The following is a 16802-nucleotide window of genomic DNA, read 5'->3' on the forward strand; positions in this document are numbered from 1 at the left end:
AGAATGCCTCACGGTTTCCATTGAGTCTTTGAGTGGATAACTCACTAGGTCCATCTCATAAAGCCTGGTCTCATGGTATAAACAAAAATAAAAGCTCCACTTACTCAAAATTATACCCCAAAACTTGACTTAGGAAAACATTATTTTGTGGTACACCTAACTCTGATATTAAGGTTTTCATGTGACAAAACACTGTACATCTTATACAGAATGAAATCATCTTGCAAACAAAAATTAAGTACTTAAATATCATGATATAATAAAATCTTGCACAAGTTACAGTTGCATTCTATAACAAAAGTAATTCATGAACCTTTTTTATATTTATACAGATAAATCATCCACGGGATCAGAGGCCTAACCGCGCTGGCTTTGCCTGCTGTACTTAGGGTCGCTGTCGGCAACGTAAAACTCCATGGGCTTACCCCTTACTCCCATGAACTTAGGACATGATTTTATTCATTCAAATATTTATGTATTCCATCAGAAAACTATGCAAGGGCACAACAGAAAGAGATCTCACATTTCACCTCAATTCAGTCGTTTGCGATAAGAATGAGAGAGAAGGCATAGAAAGGAAGGGCACCAGCCGCACCACCATCTTAGAAGTTGAAAATATAAGCACTTTATTGCTCATTGGTTATGTTCCTCAAATCATGAATAATTATAGCAACCATAAGAAAGTTTGAGCACCTATATGTGGAAAAGAGTTTAACACCAAAAAACCCTTTTTTCACACAAATCTCTCAAGCATCCATCTTCCCGGATGAATGGAACTACCGAGGCATAAATAAAAGATGCATATCTTAGACACAAACAAAGTAAACAGCTCCCCAACCCACCTTAGCCCGTGTTCTGCATTCCAGCAGCTATTCCCTTCATGGTCAATATGAGAGTATCCTCCAGGCCTGGGGCATACTCGCTCATCGGGTTCAGATTTACCAGCTCCGCAGCTGGCGTGTTAGACTCTGTGATCTCTTTTGATATATGAGGCCTCACCTTCACATGAAAATTGGGATCACGGATCCGTTTCATCGTGTATGCTTGGCACACATTGAGCGTTGTGATGTACGCATCTCGCAACTTCAGCCTCTGTTTCAAATGAGGATTTCCTTCAAGAAGATCCTTATGGCCAACAACCTGGACAAAGGCAAAAGAGTTTTTCAGGTCAGCAGAATCACAAAGGTTTCAGGTTTGCGACAAGAAGACAAAGAAGCATATTAAAGTGTGTTAACCCGCAAACTGAAGTTTTATATATATCTCATGGCTAAGAGCCTAACAGTGACTTAAGCAATCAATTCAACCAGCAGTATTGGAAGTATAGAACTCCAAAACAAACACAAATGATCCTGCCTGAAGAAGTAGGCGTTTGGTTTCCTCATAGTTAGTACGCAGACGCTCCCCAAATGGCCACAGTTCTTCAGACACTAGCAGCTTGTCATACAAAGCAGCTATGCCAGGATCTCCCTTAGCAAACACCATCTCAACCAAATCAATTGTAACCCTGAAAAATGGCCATTCATTGTACATGGCTTGTAGAATGCTAAAGTTTCGGATATCCTTATCAAGGACATGCTTGAATGCCGCTCCAAATCCTAACCAAACAGGAAGGTGAAACCTGGTTTGCGTCCACGCAAAAATCCATGGGATGGCACGAAGCGATTCAATTCCCCCACTTGGTTTCCGTTTAGATGGCCTGCTTCCAATATTCATACGACCATATTCCATCTCTGGTGTTGCCTGTTGAATTCAAAACAGATTTAAATTACAACCTGGTGCCCACATTATATTGTACAGCATTATAGAACTTTCATGTTTTACTGAAACAATTAGTCCTTAGCTATTACCAATCACCAGATACAACCCTGAAAAACAGTCAAGTGTAACAGAAAAATGATCTAGCAATAAAAGAAAAAAAGTTGCATTACCAGATCAATGGAAATTTTTGCAGGATGTCAACTACAGAAAACTAGTTAACAGTCATAGCAGAAAATTAGCAAAGTGATACTTGCGTTTATAACAATTACCAATTGAACAGAAGACACAAACCATTTTCACCTTGCAGCATTGCATGAAACAAAAGACGTATTAGGGAGAGTATCTTGTAATGAAAACTGCATGTGAGGACTTGGTTTGTAGCAAAGACCAAGGGAAGAATACTTACAAGACGGAAATATTCAACAAAACGTGGTTCCTGGAAGACAATGGATCGATACTCCTTAGTGGCCATAACAGCTATTTCATCCATCAAGGTGCGCCACTCTGGCTTAGGTGAGACTGGAGGACGCATACCATGCTCAAGGGTAGCAGCAGTGAAGCGCTGAAGAGTTCGGAAACATAAGTTCTCCTCTCCAAATGACTGCTCTATAACTTCTCCTTGAACAGTGACACGAAGAGATCCATGGATGGTATCAGGTGGCTGAGACAATATGGCAAGATGTGTAGGCCCACCACCTCTTCCAACTGTTCCTCCTCTACCATGGAACATTGTCAACTTCACTCCGTGTTGCTTGGCAACCTTTACGAGCTCCTCCTGAGTTTTGTACAACTGCCATGCAGCTGACAGCCTTCCAGCATCCTTGCCAGAATCTGAGTATCCAATCATAACCTCTTGCTTCCCATCAATCCTATTCCTGTACCAATCAATTGAAAAGAGTCGAGCTAAAGCAGCAGGTGCCGCTTCAAGATCGCCAAGCTTCTCAAACAATGGAACCACTCTCAATGGTTTCTTTACATGGCATTCACGTTGTAAGAGCTCAACAGAAAGAACATCTGATGGAGTTGTGGCCATCGAGATGATGTAAGCTCCAAAATTGTCGGAGGGAAGTTCAGCAATTACATGAAATGTGTCCAGCACATCAGCAATTTCTTCAGTTTTGGGAAGGTCAGGACCAAACAATGGCCGTTTTCCACGGAGTTCTGACAGCAGCCATTCTTGACGCCGTTCCTCTGGCCAATCACGGTATGAACCAATGCCCAAGTGGTCAGTAATTGCATCCATGACATCAGTGTGCCGATCAGACTCTTGTCTGATATCCAGTCTTACAAGTGACAGACCAAATGTTGAAACTTGGCGTAAGAAATCCAGAAGACTTCCGTCAGCAATAGGCCGATCACCGCAAGAGCAAAGTGATCTATAACATAGTTCAAGAGGTTCCAGAAACTATATTGTAAAACAATAAAGAAACAAAAATCTGATCAGTATCTGGACAAACCATAGAAGAGGATGCTGAAAAGCCATCACGGGAAATGCACTCTTAATTCCCCAATTTCATATGATATGATAAATTTACTTGGAAAGCCATCACAGGATATTGAAAATTGAGAAATTGATAAGACCTTCTTGGGATTACTAAAATCAGTAAAAAGATAGAGGGGGTTTAGGAGAAAGACCTGCTCAACATTTGTAAAAGCAGCTTCCTCAGGAATGTCAGAAAACCCATTGGCGAGCAACTGGCGAGAACGCTCACGAGTATTGTACAGTTTGTCTCTAACATCTCCAAGTATAACTCGATAAGGCTCATTTGGAGGAACTTGCTTCCAAAATTCTGAATTATAAAAATAAGATGATTCATGAATTGAAATCTTGACAGCACCACATAGGGTACCTCTACCAATCACTTCCCTTATCATGAAAATGATGACAGGTCCTAAAAAGGACTCAATGATTCAAATACAAGGATTTCAGTTTATTTTTCCTTCAAGGATAAAGAACAGGATTTTTTTCTTTTCATATTTTTAGAAGATTACACATAATTACATAAGTCCAGAGTAAACATAAAGTTCATCAGGCAAGCTAATCTCGGCAAAAGTTGATTTTGATGCAACATCACCATTTTATTCACACCCTCAGTTTTATTCTAAAAAACATTCAGATCTTAGCAAAATCAAGTATAATAAGGCTTACTTTATCTGCATACCTATATAATGCTTTGCATCTCTCCGTGAGGACCTATGCAGTTCAGTTGCTCGAAGATGAAGCTCATCACTGCAGCGCCACATAGATAGCTGCAAAGAGAACACATTATTTAAAGCATCACAACATGCTAGTTGCTGGATAGGTCATTTGACACAAACATCCAAGTGTGCATGCTCATATGTATACATGTATGTGCCTCCATTTATGCATATGGAAGCATGTGCTCATGTCACTTCTGTTTCTTCATTTGACTAGTCTCTCTCTCTCTCTCCACTATATATATTTCTTTGCTATTAATTTTGCTTTAGTTTCTTATCTTTTCCTTCTTTTTCTTTTCTTTATTTGCAGAGCAAAGAGAATCAGGAGCTAGAGAGCCTCTGGATCATTCCTTCAGCGTTTCCACTCAAGGACCAACTAAGCCAAGAAAAAATAACATGCTTGACAACTGTCAAGTAATTGTTTACAAATGTGTAAGTGCATGCATAAGGGCATAAAAGAATGTCTAAAGTTTTAATACCTCAAACATGAGGTCTTCTATTTGGGAATAGTATAAGTTTGCAGCCATCATTCTAGCCAGCAAGCACACATCCCTTGTCACCTCAGGAGTCACTCTAGGATTTCCTGCAAAAAAATGTACAGATGTTACTGAGAAAAGAAGAAGAAGAAGAAGAAGAAGAGCAAGACTACAGATCAGAAATATTTTTTATTATACTGCTGCACAATGTTCTCATTTCAATTATATGATTCACAAGTGTGTTTATATGCTTAACAAAAGCATCAGAGAGGTAGCTGCCACCCTGAAAAACAAACCCTGTAAATTTGTAATGCTCTCATAAAAATGAGCACTTTTCCCTCAGAGACTCTGTCATCCGTCTGTCATATTGTAATGCTCTCATAAAAGAAGGGTACTCTTCCCTCAGAGACTCACATCCATTTATCATACAAGCAATGAGAGAGAGAGAGAGAGAGAGAGAGAGAGACGTGAAATCATAAGAATCAGGAAATTCGCCAAGATGAAAGTAAGATGCACTTCTTTGGTGTAAAAAATATGGAATAAACAAGGGCACCACGTCAATCATCATTGTCACATAACAGGGGAAACATAAACATTTGATCATGAACAAAAAAAAAACTTTCAGAATAGCAAAATCTTACCATCACGATCACCACCCATCCAAGAAGAAAATTGAATAAGAGGAGCATTATATGGTAGACGTTCATCTATCCCTAAGTTCTTCAAGGCTGTGTCAACCCGACGTAAGAACTTAGGAACACCCTTACAAATTGTCTCATGGAAGTAACTCATCCCAGCTCGCATCTCATCTTGAGGTGTTGGTTGAGTACGCCGTATTTCATCAGTTCGAAATGCAGCTTGAATCTGTCTAATGTTTAAGGGAAACAAGAAAATCAATTACTCATGTCATCAAGAGACAAATTAAACCATTGGAAGCATTAGGCTATTATGGTTCATGGCAATATTTCTTTTACTACTCAATAAACCTTTGCAGTCATAAAATGGATGCAAGTTATGATTACGGCTCTTCAATTTCAAGCTTTCAACATCAAAATGCCCAAGATCATTCAAAATGAAAGATCACTCTGTATGATTATACATTAGGCTGGTGACAAATATGAGATGTTTGAAAAATGTAAGGAACTTTTTCTACCCCTAGTAGGCACAATGTAGCCAAGGGATTGAACCATTGCTGTTAACACTTGAAAAAGCAGTTACCATGGCAGACATACAAAAATAGGAAATCAAAAGATGAACTATTGGGTTGTATTGGTGAAAATGAAAGGGAATAAACTTCCAGTGCAGTAGACCATTGACCCTTGTTAGCTGAGTGATATGTGGTCCCTAAGCTCATGATAGGTCACATTGAATATGATATATAGATAACAGGTACATTTAAGAAATGATACCAAAATAACACTACTTCCAGATCAACATGTAAAATTATGTGAGACATGATGCAAATAATTGTACAAGATCAGATCTCTCAAGAACCAATTGGGATCTATGAATTTGGATCTCAAAGGCAAAGGGTAAAAAAATACATAGAAAGAAAATCATGTTAAATCCATGACCTGTTTTTACAACCCAAAAATTAGATAATGAACTAGTTGAATAATCAATTATAGATGTGCAGTTAGCACATTCTTTATTATAAAAAAGGGAAAGTAAGACACGCACCTGGCTATTAAAAGCCTTCTAAATCAGGAAGAAAATGCCACATTTCCCAATTTTGACTAAAACTTACATGTCACGTACATGTGAATTTGACAATCATAAGTTGGTTTAACTGACATATAACTTTTCCACACAAAAATTTCATTCTCATCTATCGAACAAGATGTGTACTTGGCATGGTCCTAGACGAGCGAGTACAGGACTGCCTTCTGTATTGAATGGGTCATCCTCTGAACCATATCTGGCCTTTCAATGGCAGTATTCCCTTTAGCTTGGATACCCATGCTACCATTAAATGGGTTTATTTGGACCATTTGACTAAGCAAATGTCATTCCTTTTGGCGTTGGATTTGCTGGAAGACATTAGGACAGCACTCGCCTGCCACCCAAATCAGCTTCTGGCCAATTTTGTGCCAGATGGCACTGGAAAATGCTAGTCCACATGTCATTTATATATGGCTTGACCTTGGAACCTTGGGAGTACTATATCCTACAGTGGCCCCATTGATTTTCTAATGTTCACATTAAATGTTTTGTGGAACTGACCATACAGGTTTTCATGTGCAGAAGATTTTTAAAAGGTATCTACAAATTACTGGCACACAGTGCACCAAAATTTCACAAGAAAAAGAAATCAATGTCTACTTAGAAACAATTAGATCCAAAGCATGTTTTCTACCAAAAAAACCAAAGCAAACACATCCACAAGGTCTGATCATGACTTTCTACTAGCATATACCATACTACTGGGAGTAGACTAAAGACAAGTCTACACACACATAGACACATGCACACATTAAATGGCACTATTTTACAAATTAGAGTAGAAATAGAAAGTAAAGACTTAATTTTGTACCATATTGAAATTAAATATTTTCTGGTTTAGGAGTAGAGAGGGCTTAGGTTAAATCCAAGTCAAACGCATTCCTGCAATCTGGATCAGGAACTACATTCATCTAGGTTGGACGTATGTCAGTTTATACTGAATTCAACTCAAACCTACATGAATCCATCCAGAAGGTTAGATTAGGTCAGGATTCAAGTGGTCATAGGCCTCGAATCTAGATCAGATCTAAGTCAGTCCAGGTTGTGTATGGGAGGCTTAGATGGGCTCCAGTCAAACCCACGTGAGACAAGTTTTAAACTTTGCTAAAGATGCCTTCATGTTAAGGCAGCATATGTATGTAGAAATGAAATAATGAAATTAACTGGCTGATACACATTAATGTAATTATGTAATCAGTTGAACACAAATGTCCAACAAAGAGAAAAAGAAAAATTATTATTGATCAGATATAGTATCCGGCTTGACCATGTTTAGCTTCTCGCACTAGTTAAATATAATGATCCTATGCATGTCCAATACATGTTTGATTATGGCCTAAACGTTTAGTGTCAGGCACCCTGTCATGTTGTATTGAATCAGTTGACACAGGTATGTAGACCAAAATGGAGTTTGGTGGTAACACATATCAGAACATTGATGTTAACAACTGGTTATACTTTTATTACGAGCAGCTCCCATTAAATGTGAAGAAAGTTTCATTGCAAAGAGTACATATAGATTATTGGCATCTCAGAACGTCGCCTGTCATATTGCAGCAGTATTGCCAATTATGGAAAATCTGTACCATACCCTGAAAGTAGCAAGAACCTGCAAAACTAAGGATAGAATTTCTTAATTGTTTATACAAGTACAACAGAAAATTACCTCTCTTTGCAGAGCCTCATCGAGCTCCTGCTTATCATCAGGAGTAATATCCTTGGCATACAATTGAGTCAGACAATCGCGAATCCTGCAAAGGAGGAATGTTGGATAACATGTCATGTTGTCTTCTTTTGTTTTTTTATCTTTGGTTGGAAGAAATAAATGAAACTCAAACTTTGGCAATGATGTTGTCTGCATGTTATTCACTGTTTAACTTGGTATACCCATTGATCAGTGCAAAACATTTAATATAATTGTCAAACCATATTGAGCAAACAATCAAAAAATTCTTGATGGTTAGGAAAGAACAGAAAGCCAATGAGTAATTCATGACAGGGGAGAAAGATGCCCGCACTTGGCTGCACTGTCTTCTGTATTCCGAGTCTTATGTGTTAAGATGGATGCCCTTTTCCTTGTACAAGTATACGTATATACATATGCATATATAGTTTGTAAATATTTATATATAATATATATTTATTAGTATATAATATATATCATATATATATTATCTTATCTTAAGTCAACCTAGGTTGACTCAGTTCAAGCTGTTGGACTAGAAGGCGCTCCCTCTCCTCTTTAATCTCTCTCTCTCTCTCTTCTCCCTTCTTTGTGCATATATATATATATATATATATATGGGTGGGTGTATGACTTTGTAAGTGAGAGAGTGATGGGTAGTATTTGGTATTTTTTTGTGTTTGGAAGTTATGTAGTGAGGACATTATGTAATTTCTTTTTGTATTTTATTTGTGTTTTTTTTAAAGAAGATACTCATTCACATTCAATATACTTCACTTTTGTTGTTATGGTCTTGTCCAAATGCATTATGTTTCAACTCTTGGAGCTCATTTTTGGAGTGCATTGGGATCCGTGCTGCTAAAAAAAATCTCTTCGTAATTTTTCTAATCTCATTTGCTCTTGTATGAGAAATGGTTGTTGAAATATTTTCCTGCATTTTGCATTGAATATGCTTTAGTTGCATGAGTTATTCCATGATTGATTGTCTTACATAATTTGCAAAAGTTTAATTAATGCTTTTCTAAAGCATTTCATTAGTGAAATCTCTTATGTGTTGTATTGTGTATGCCCATAGTGGCTATTGTGTGCATTTGATTGCTCCTGAGATTGTTCTCACTATGTATTACCTTTTGGTAAACTAGTGCTTGCGCACTTTTATTGTATTTATGTTTATCCTCATTAGGATCCCTTTTTTGTATTTTCGCGCTCTTGAAAGTTTGTTTATTGTTCTCTCTTAAATTTGGTCCATAAGTGATCTTTTTTTTTGTTATATTACTTCTAAAATGAAATTGATCTATGTGTATTTGGCTTTTCTTAAATCTTTATTGAGTGATTCAAATTATTTCTTATCTTCCGCTGTATAAAAATGATTTGTTACTGTGAGTTATTTCTTTATATTATTGATAATGTTGAAAATACATACCTGTTACGCATTAATGTGTCTTTTATAATAGATATATGTGTGCATGATTTTCATGAGTGATTAAGGTGATAAATGACTATCATGTTTGAAATTCATGATTTTTTCAAAATTAATTCTTACTTTAAATGATTTTGAAAAATGATAAATTGACTTGTAAAATGTTTTTTATATATTGTATGTTTGTGTGTTTGGTCATCCTTTCTCCATAATATATATAAGTATGATTATTTCTTGTTAGATTGATCTTGTTTTGCTCTTTTTATAGGTTCTCAAAATATTGGCGGTATTGATGATTCTAGAGACATTTCGAGCATATCAAGAAAGATCTAGAATCCCCTTCAAGAATTTGTATTATGAAGAACATGTTAACATCTTGTGTAATGAAAATTCTTTTGTAATTGCAAACTTACAGTGAGTCACTGTAAGTTTGAGGGGGAGGGGGAGTGTTAAGATGGATATCGTTTTCCTTATATAAGTATACAAATATTTATATATATATATATATATTTATTTATATATAATATATATTTATTAGTATATAATATATATCATATATATATATATTATCTTATCTTAAGTCAACCTAGGTTGACTAGGATTTGGTCAACCTAGGATGACTGAGCTCTAGCTGTTGGAGGTTAGTCCAACGGCTAGAAGGCGCTCCCTCTCCTCTTTAATCTCTCTCTCTTCTCCCTTTTTTGTTCCTATACATATGGGTGGGTGGGTGACTTTATAAGCGACACAGTGATGGGTAGTATTAGGTATTGTTTTGTGTTTTGAGAGTTATGTAGTGAGGACTTTATATAATTTCTTTTTGTATTTTATTTGTGTTCTTTATTAATGAAGATATTCATTCACATTCAATGTGTTTCACCTTTGTTGTTATGGTCTTGTCCAAATGCATCATGTTTCAATTCTTGGAGCTCATTTTCGGAGTGCATCGGGATACACACTGGTTCATGACATTCTGATAGATAACTACTTACAGCTCAAGGCCATTTAAAACACCAGATTTAGGAATTTTGACAGTTGAACTGAGGCTTTGGACATACATAAATTGAAGTGGCCAGGGTTGTGGGATTGGGGCAAGCTGGCAGAATCTATAAATGAACTAGTTGACTCATCTACTGATCTGATTGAAATGTCGATGTTTGAACCCAGAAGCAGGCAAGAACACACGTGGAATTCAAGACTTACTAAAGCTGGAAGAGTCCATAAAAGGCTTCTCCAACTCCACTGGATAGTGATGTAAGTCATCTGTTCAGTTGCTAATACATTGAGCCCAAGTCAATCAGGCCCCTTCTGAACAACTGTTGCCCATGAATTCTCCAGTTTCTATAACAAGTTCTCAGCTTCCAACCATGTCCATGAGTCTCTCAAAACAATTTTTTATGGTCTAATTAAGCTAAGCTTGTTTGAACTTTACCAAGCAAATTAGGTAGAGGAACATCAAATCTGATTAGAAAATGGCAGTAATTTTAACATCAAAGAGAACTAATGATTCTAACAAACCTTCCATGCTTCTGAAGCAATGATCTTCGAACTGACTGAGTGGGATGTGCAGTCAGGACCAAATCAACAGTTTGGTTCTTCAGGGCATCAAAAACTTCTTCAGGAGACTTTTTCATCTGCACCACTAGTCTCTTGAGAGTTTCTTCAATATCTGATTCAGTTGTGGCTGAACTCTCATCAACAAAATCACCCTTTTTAAGCTTGTTCCGCCTTCTGTGTGCAATCTGAACCTCTTCGGCCAAGTTGGCCAAGCTAAGCATGTGAGAAAAAGACTTGGTAACAACAATAGAATCCCCTGGATCCAAACTTGTTAAGACATTTCCAAGCTCCTCAAGCTTGCGACTCTCACATTTCCCCTCATACTCGGCCGAAAGCTCATAGCAATTTTGAACCTAAAAGCACAAATTCCATTAAAAGCAAATCTATCTTACCAAAATCCCAACAACATCAATGAAATGTCTAAAGTCTAACCACAAGCATATTTAGTTAAAAGAGAAGGAAAAAAGGATCAGCCTAGAGTAGCAAGATACAATTAGGAATTTTCATGAAGCTTCTTTGGTTCAATAGATTCCAATTTGGTTTTCTTTAATAAAAAAACATAAATAGACATACAAGTCCATCCATACTCCTAGAAAATAGGTCAAAAACTAGTCTCAGTATAATCATAAAAGGTACTTTTTGATGGTAGTAGAGAAAATTTCACATATCAACCCAAAATTTAGTATAACAGTCTTCATCTAAAGCATGTAACTGAAACTGGATTTCCTCAAGTCAAACACATCAATCGGGTGAAACCAACAATCCAATAAAATTAGCATCCCAACTTTAAGTATCGATCCCAAACACAGACAGAGAAATCTATACAAAAAGAACTTGCACATGAATAAAAAAAGTTCGGTAATTTCGATTGATACCGTTTCTCGGATATCATCTCCGTGCAATGCTTGAAGAATGTCAAGGAAACGATCCAGAAGAAGGGCATCGTATTCCACCAGTTTATCGTCTTCGGAGACCTTCGCCGGCGCCAAAGCTCTCAATTGTGCATCAATTGATGCAAGCTTCTCCAATTTCGACATGGTTTCGCGATGAAATCCAGAGACGAGCACGATTCCAAACACGCAGAGAAGTGTTGCCAATATAGAAGGAAGTGAAAGAAAAGGTAAGCCTGCAAGGCTGCAATGAAGTTGATAGATATCAGAAAAATCCACTAAAGATCACCACCCTTCACGGATAAAGGACACTCTCAACCACAATACCAACTAAGAAAAAGTTCAAAAAACTAATGTTTTGTAGCGAATTAAAGAAAAAACCGAAGTACCCACAAACCTAAAATATCTAATTTCTCATGAGATCGGTGCAAGAAGACAGAGTTCTCGTGAATAACGCGTCAATTTACGCTATTGCCTCAAGAATTACGTTCAACCAAGATGAGGAAAAGAAGAAAAGAAAAAAGTAGAACATGGGTCTCACCCTTACCTTCTGCTCTGACGAAGATTTTCACACCACAATGAAGAGAGAAAACCAAAAAAAGAGGGTGGGGGTTGTAGAGTTGGAGTCCTTACAGAGGAGTCTATGATCTGCAGTTGGCTATATATAGAACGCTTTCTGCAGTATTTGGAAAGCTTGATATTTAAAAAAAAAAACTTCAAAAACCACACTGGTTCGATCATTTATAAAATAGAACAAAATGAACAATAAAGAGCAAGCTTTTCCGTACCTAAAATCTGAGAATATGGCTTAAATAAGACATTTTTCATAATAATAATAATATAGTATTAATAGTAGCAGCAGCAGCAAAAACAATAACAAATAATAATAATTATTATTATTATAAAAAATAACAGTATTACTTCTGGTTGTACTTGTATCGGAAGCAGCAGAGGAAAGAGTTCTAGTTGATGTATGAGTTGTTATTTATTGTAATGAAATGTTTTTCTTTTCTCAAAAAAGAAAAGAAAAGAAAAGAAAAGGAGTTCTAGTTGAAGTGAAATTAAAGGGTTCGCATAGTTGATTAGAAGACAAAATTACCGGAATATCCATATTTTTTTAAAAACTTTAGAAAAAAAACTTTTACGTTATTAGACTCTATATGAAGTGATAAAAAACGAATATTTTTTCAAAAAACACACCTATGGTTTTGATAATAATAAAAAAATACCTAAGTTTTTGATATTATTAAAATCACACCTAAATTTAGGTTCTGGTAATCAAGAACACGCTCTCGTAAATTCAACTTGAGTTATTATTAATCTAAGTTTATTTTATGAGATAAAGTTTCTGATTTGCCCTCAAAACAAACTTAAAAAAAAACTCAAAGATGCACCTAAAGTTTCAGCAATAATAAAAAAACACTTACCTTTTGGTAATTATCAATGTTGTCCGTATCGGTATCAGCCCTGTATCGTTTTGACCAACGATTCAGGTGAATGGGCCGATACTCGAGTGAATCATACTGAATCGACCAAAAAATAATTAAAAAATATTACGTGTCAATCAGTCATGTTAAAACTATTAAAAAATGTTAAAAAATAATTGTAAGTATTTTTACATTTATTCAAAAATAACTGATTTAGGTTTAAAGCGTATTGATTTTATGCCGATACCGATACGCCTGATACAGGCCGATAGGCACGGATACTGACAACATTGGTAATTATTGCATACTTTTAATGACAATTTGACTGAAGTATGCTTTGGGTGTTTTTGATTAACCATGAAAAAATTAGGTGCACCATTAACAATATTGAAACTTAGTTGTCTTTTTGAAAGTTTTCCTAAAAATTAAATAATAAACAAGAAATTCACATATAAGCACTCAACTTACTGTAAAATTATGTTTTACAATCTTCGTTTTAAAGCTTTTAAGATGCACACCTACTTTTGCAAAAAAATGTTCAAAAAGACTGCCTGTGTCACTTTTTCGTTGCTAAAGTTACTAATACTGGTCTCAGTTGTGCTGCAACTAAAGTGATATTCAATTATTGAAAGTAAAAGAAATGGTTAAAGTCTCATTTTAAATAGTCAAGGAGACTGAAGTGATAAAAAACAGTAACTTATGATGGTCATATGAGCAAATTATTGAAAAGATATGAACTTGTCCAAAAAGTTCGAAAATCTAGGTGGTTAAATGTAATTTGTCATGATTTAAGCACCTATACGATAGAATTCCAAAACCAAGTATTATATTTATCACCATACTCCACTATGGCAAGCATGATAAGAATGATTATCATTATAATAATTAATAAAAAGTATGTGATTGAAATACAATTGGAGGGCATCAATAGTTAATGTGTCCTATTTTATATGTGTGTGTGCACCCTTTAATATGACAAAGATGACCAATTTTTGTCATCCATGAAGAAATGGCAATATATTGTGATCCAAATAGAAAAAGGAAAAAGTATGTCACCATGCATTGGGATGATAGATATGCCTCTGGTGTTGCACATATATATTATGAACATGTTAGATGGAACACGTATATATGATGTGGTTCACTTGCATTTAACTTGCCATTGGCTGCAAACTTTCTAAAGAAATTTCAGAAAACCTGTTATTTTTAAAAATTTTAATAAGCATTTTGTTTATATGCTAACCCCAAACCCATTATGGCTTTTCATACTGGCTGCAAGTGGTGGTAAGCATCTTGCTGTACGGTCTCTAGAATGCCAATTGTTTTTTTTTTTACAAAAAAAAAATGTGGCTAAATTTAAAAAGCATGGGCACATGTAATTTAGCACTACTTTATGCAAAACTTGTTTTTGGTGCAAGCAAGGCTGGTAAACAAGACAAAGGAGCTAGTTTAAAGTGTTCAAGCTTGACTCATTCATGTGGCGAGGAGATCAGCTGAGTTTGAGGCGTTCAAGCTTGACTCATTCTTGTGGCGCCGAGGAGAGCTGAGTTTGAGCTAAACAAATCAAGCTCAAGCATGGCTCCCCCAAGACCCAACCCAGGCTGGGTGCTGGCTATACGGGTATACAATTAGGTCCCACAAAGGATTCTTCAGGCATGCAAGTAGTTCTGCAAAGGATGGATCTCCTAAAGAGAAGGAATGGTGTGGATGGAGTGAGATCCTCAAGCTGGTGGAACCAGGTGCGAAAGTGATTATATATGGAGTCATGTAGAGCAGACCTGGTGAACAACATTAGGAAGTTTCTTGATGGGAGGGAGGGGTGTCAAGCAATTCCCCAAGACACAAAAACTGTTTTGTATAAATTTGATAGGATAGTTGATCAAAAACCTAAGAATCACTCTAGCCATATTGCTCGTAGCTTAGCAAAACTGGCTAAGGGGGGAATCCTCAACTCATGGAAGGATCACCCCTCAGATTGGTAACCCACAAGGGAAGATCTATAGTATCTTGTAACAATTTTTTTGACTTATTAATGAATTCCGGCCGGGCCGCCGAACCCCAGCTTGCCTTTCAAAAAAAAAATCAAGCTCAAGCCATACATTGTTTCAAAGCTGAGAGTCAATAGGATTTCAAGTTTCAAAGCCAGGAATCATAAGTTTCAAAAAAGACATTAATTGTTCAGATCTGAAAACATTTTTTTTTGTATCTCTAAACTTGTTTGCAAACCAAATACTTCAATTTGGTTGTTCGATCTACACTATATTTTATGATATAAAATATATTTATTACTGCTTAATGAGCTTCTACGAGCCAACTTGAGCTGAACACCTATTGTTCATGTTTGCTTTGTCAAGCTTATTTTACGAGTTTGTACAAGTTCTTCATAAGCCAAACACGAGCAGCTCAGCTTGTTTCCAGCCCAAGGTGCAAGTTGTAAAATCCACTAATAGTCACTGTTATCAGTATCGGTGCGTATCAGCGTGTATCGGCCGATACACATGCAGAAAAACGATACACTTCAACCCTGAATCAGCTACTTTTTAATAAATGCAAAAAATACTAAAAATTAATGTTTTATTTTTATTTTAATATTAGGGATGTCAACGGGCCTGGTTTACCCGAACCAAACCCCTATAGGGTCTGGGTATAGTGATAAACAAGAAGACCTGATTAAGACCGGGGTTCGGACCCAAAGGTCCGATTAATACATGGACCAGGGTATAGTCTGTGAAATTTTATACCAAACCCGGACACGACCCAAGTTTCGATTAAGACATGCAATTTTTCAATGTAAAAATGATAAAAAATATGGTTTTACTGGGTATGGTCCGGGTTTGGTTCATGTAGTTCCTATCATATTCAGGTATGATTTTGCTTATAATGGACCTGATTAAACCCGTGTCTGAACCTGATACCATACCCAAAAGTCTTGTCCAAGTCTGGTTCCACCTGGGTCCGAAACCAAACCAAACCAAACCCGTTGACACCCCTTTTTAATGGCTTTAGCACGTGTCATGTTATGATTGACACATAATATATATTTGTTTTGCTGATACAGAATGATTCACTTATCGGTATTCGGGCCAATACAGCTGAATCGGTGGCCCAATGATTCAGGGCCGATACCGATACTGACAACATTGTTTATAGTAGTTTAGGTAAAGCTAATGGACATGAAATAATTTATGCCTTTCACTTGAAAAGAATTATAATTGTAGTATATAAATATAAGTGCACCATGTGAAAATAACATCTCGATCTTAATTCTAAAGATGCCACAACCATTTATTTCTTCATTATTTTATGTCTGAAATAATTAATTAACATGCATTTATAGGTAAAGATTAGACTATAGAGGTGTCTCCTATTAGATAAGAAGCAATTTGCTATAAAATAAGAACATAATGCTTAAGTTAATAGAAAGATGCAAGACAGAAATGATATGCCCACAAATACCAAACTTTTTTAATTAAGTTATTTTCATCATAGAACATATTTTATTAATTTAATTTATATAAAATTCAACAGCAAACGATGAACCATTAGCCGCATCCAATCTGTGGGCCCGCTGATATAGTGTCATACTACACTTCAATTTACTTCCATTTGTTTAGTTTAATTACCTAACTTAACGAGAGAATATGCCACCATCATAGTGACAAAACGCTTAAA

General features: G+C 36.2%; 1 protein-coding gene across 1 annotated transcript; it reads right to left on the reverse strand.

Annotated features, from left to right (window-relative positions):
• Positions 1-605: 605 nt before the first annotated feature.
• Positions 606-12331, reverse strand: LOC149843813 (phosphoenolpyruvate carboxylase 2-like). The gene is made up of 11 exons (XM_090000073.1): positions 12251-12331; positions 11689-11947; positions 10775-11166; positions 7822-7906; positions 5075-5297; positions 4437-4540; positions 3921-4008; positions 3394-3548; positions 2165-3163; positions 1354-1740; positions 606-1140 (listed from the first exon to the last, which is right to left on the reverse strand). The coding sequence occupies exons 2-11, from the start codon at positions 11848-11850 to the stop codon at positions 844-846; spliced, it is 2892 nt and encodes a 963-aa protein (XP_089856199.1). The 5' UTR covers positions 11851-11947; positions 12251-12331; the 3' UTR covers positions 606-843.
• Positions 12332-16802: the final 4471 nt, after the last annotated feature.

Source organism: Nuphar pumila, chromosome 3 (genome assembly GCF_984573655.1).
Source record: "Nuphar pumila chromosome 3, dmNupPumi1.hap1.1, whole genome shotgun sequence".
Taxonomy (NCBI): Eukaryota; Viridiplantae; Streptophyta; class Magnoliopsida; order Nymphaeales; family Nymphaeaceae; genus Nuphar; species Nuphar pumila.

What these genes read in the sequence shown, in the direction of transcription:
- LOC149843813 (XM_090000073.1), bottom strand. Translation starts at nt 11,850, where the DNA reads ATGTCGAAATTGGAGAAGCTTGCATCAATTGATGCACAATTGAGAGCT. An exon ending in GAGATGATATCCGAGAAACG is followed by an intron (nt 11,167 to 11,688) that starts GTATCAATCGAA and finishes TTGTGCTTTTAG; the next exon opens with GTTCAAAATTGCTATGAGCT. An exon ending in CTTTTACAAATGTTGAGCAG is followed by an intron (nt 3,164 to 3,393) that starts GTCTTTCTCCTA and finishes TTTACAATATAG; the next exon opens with TTTCTGGAACCTCTTGAACT.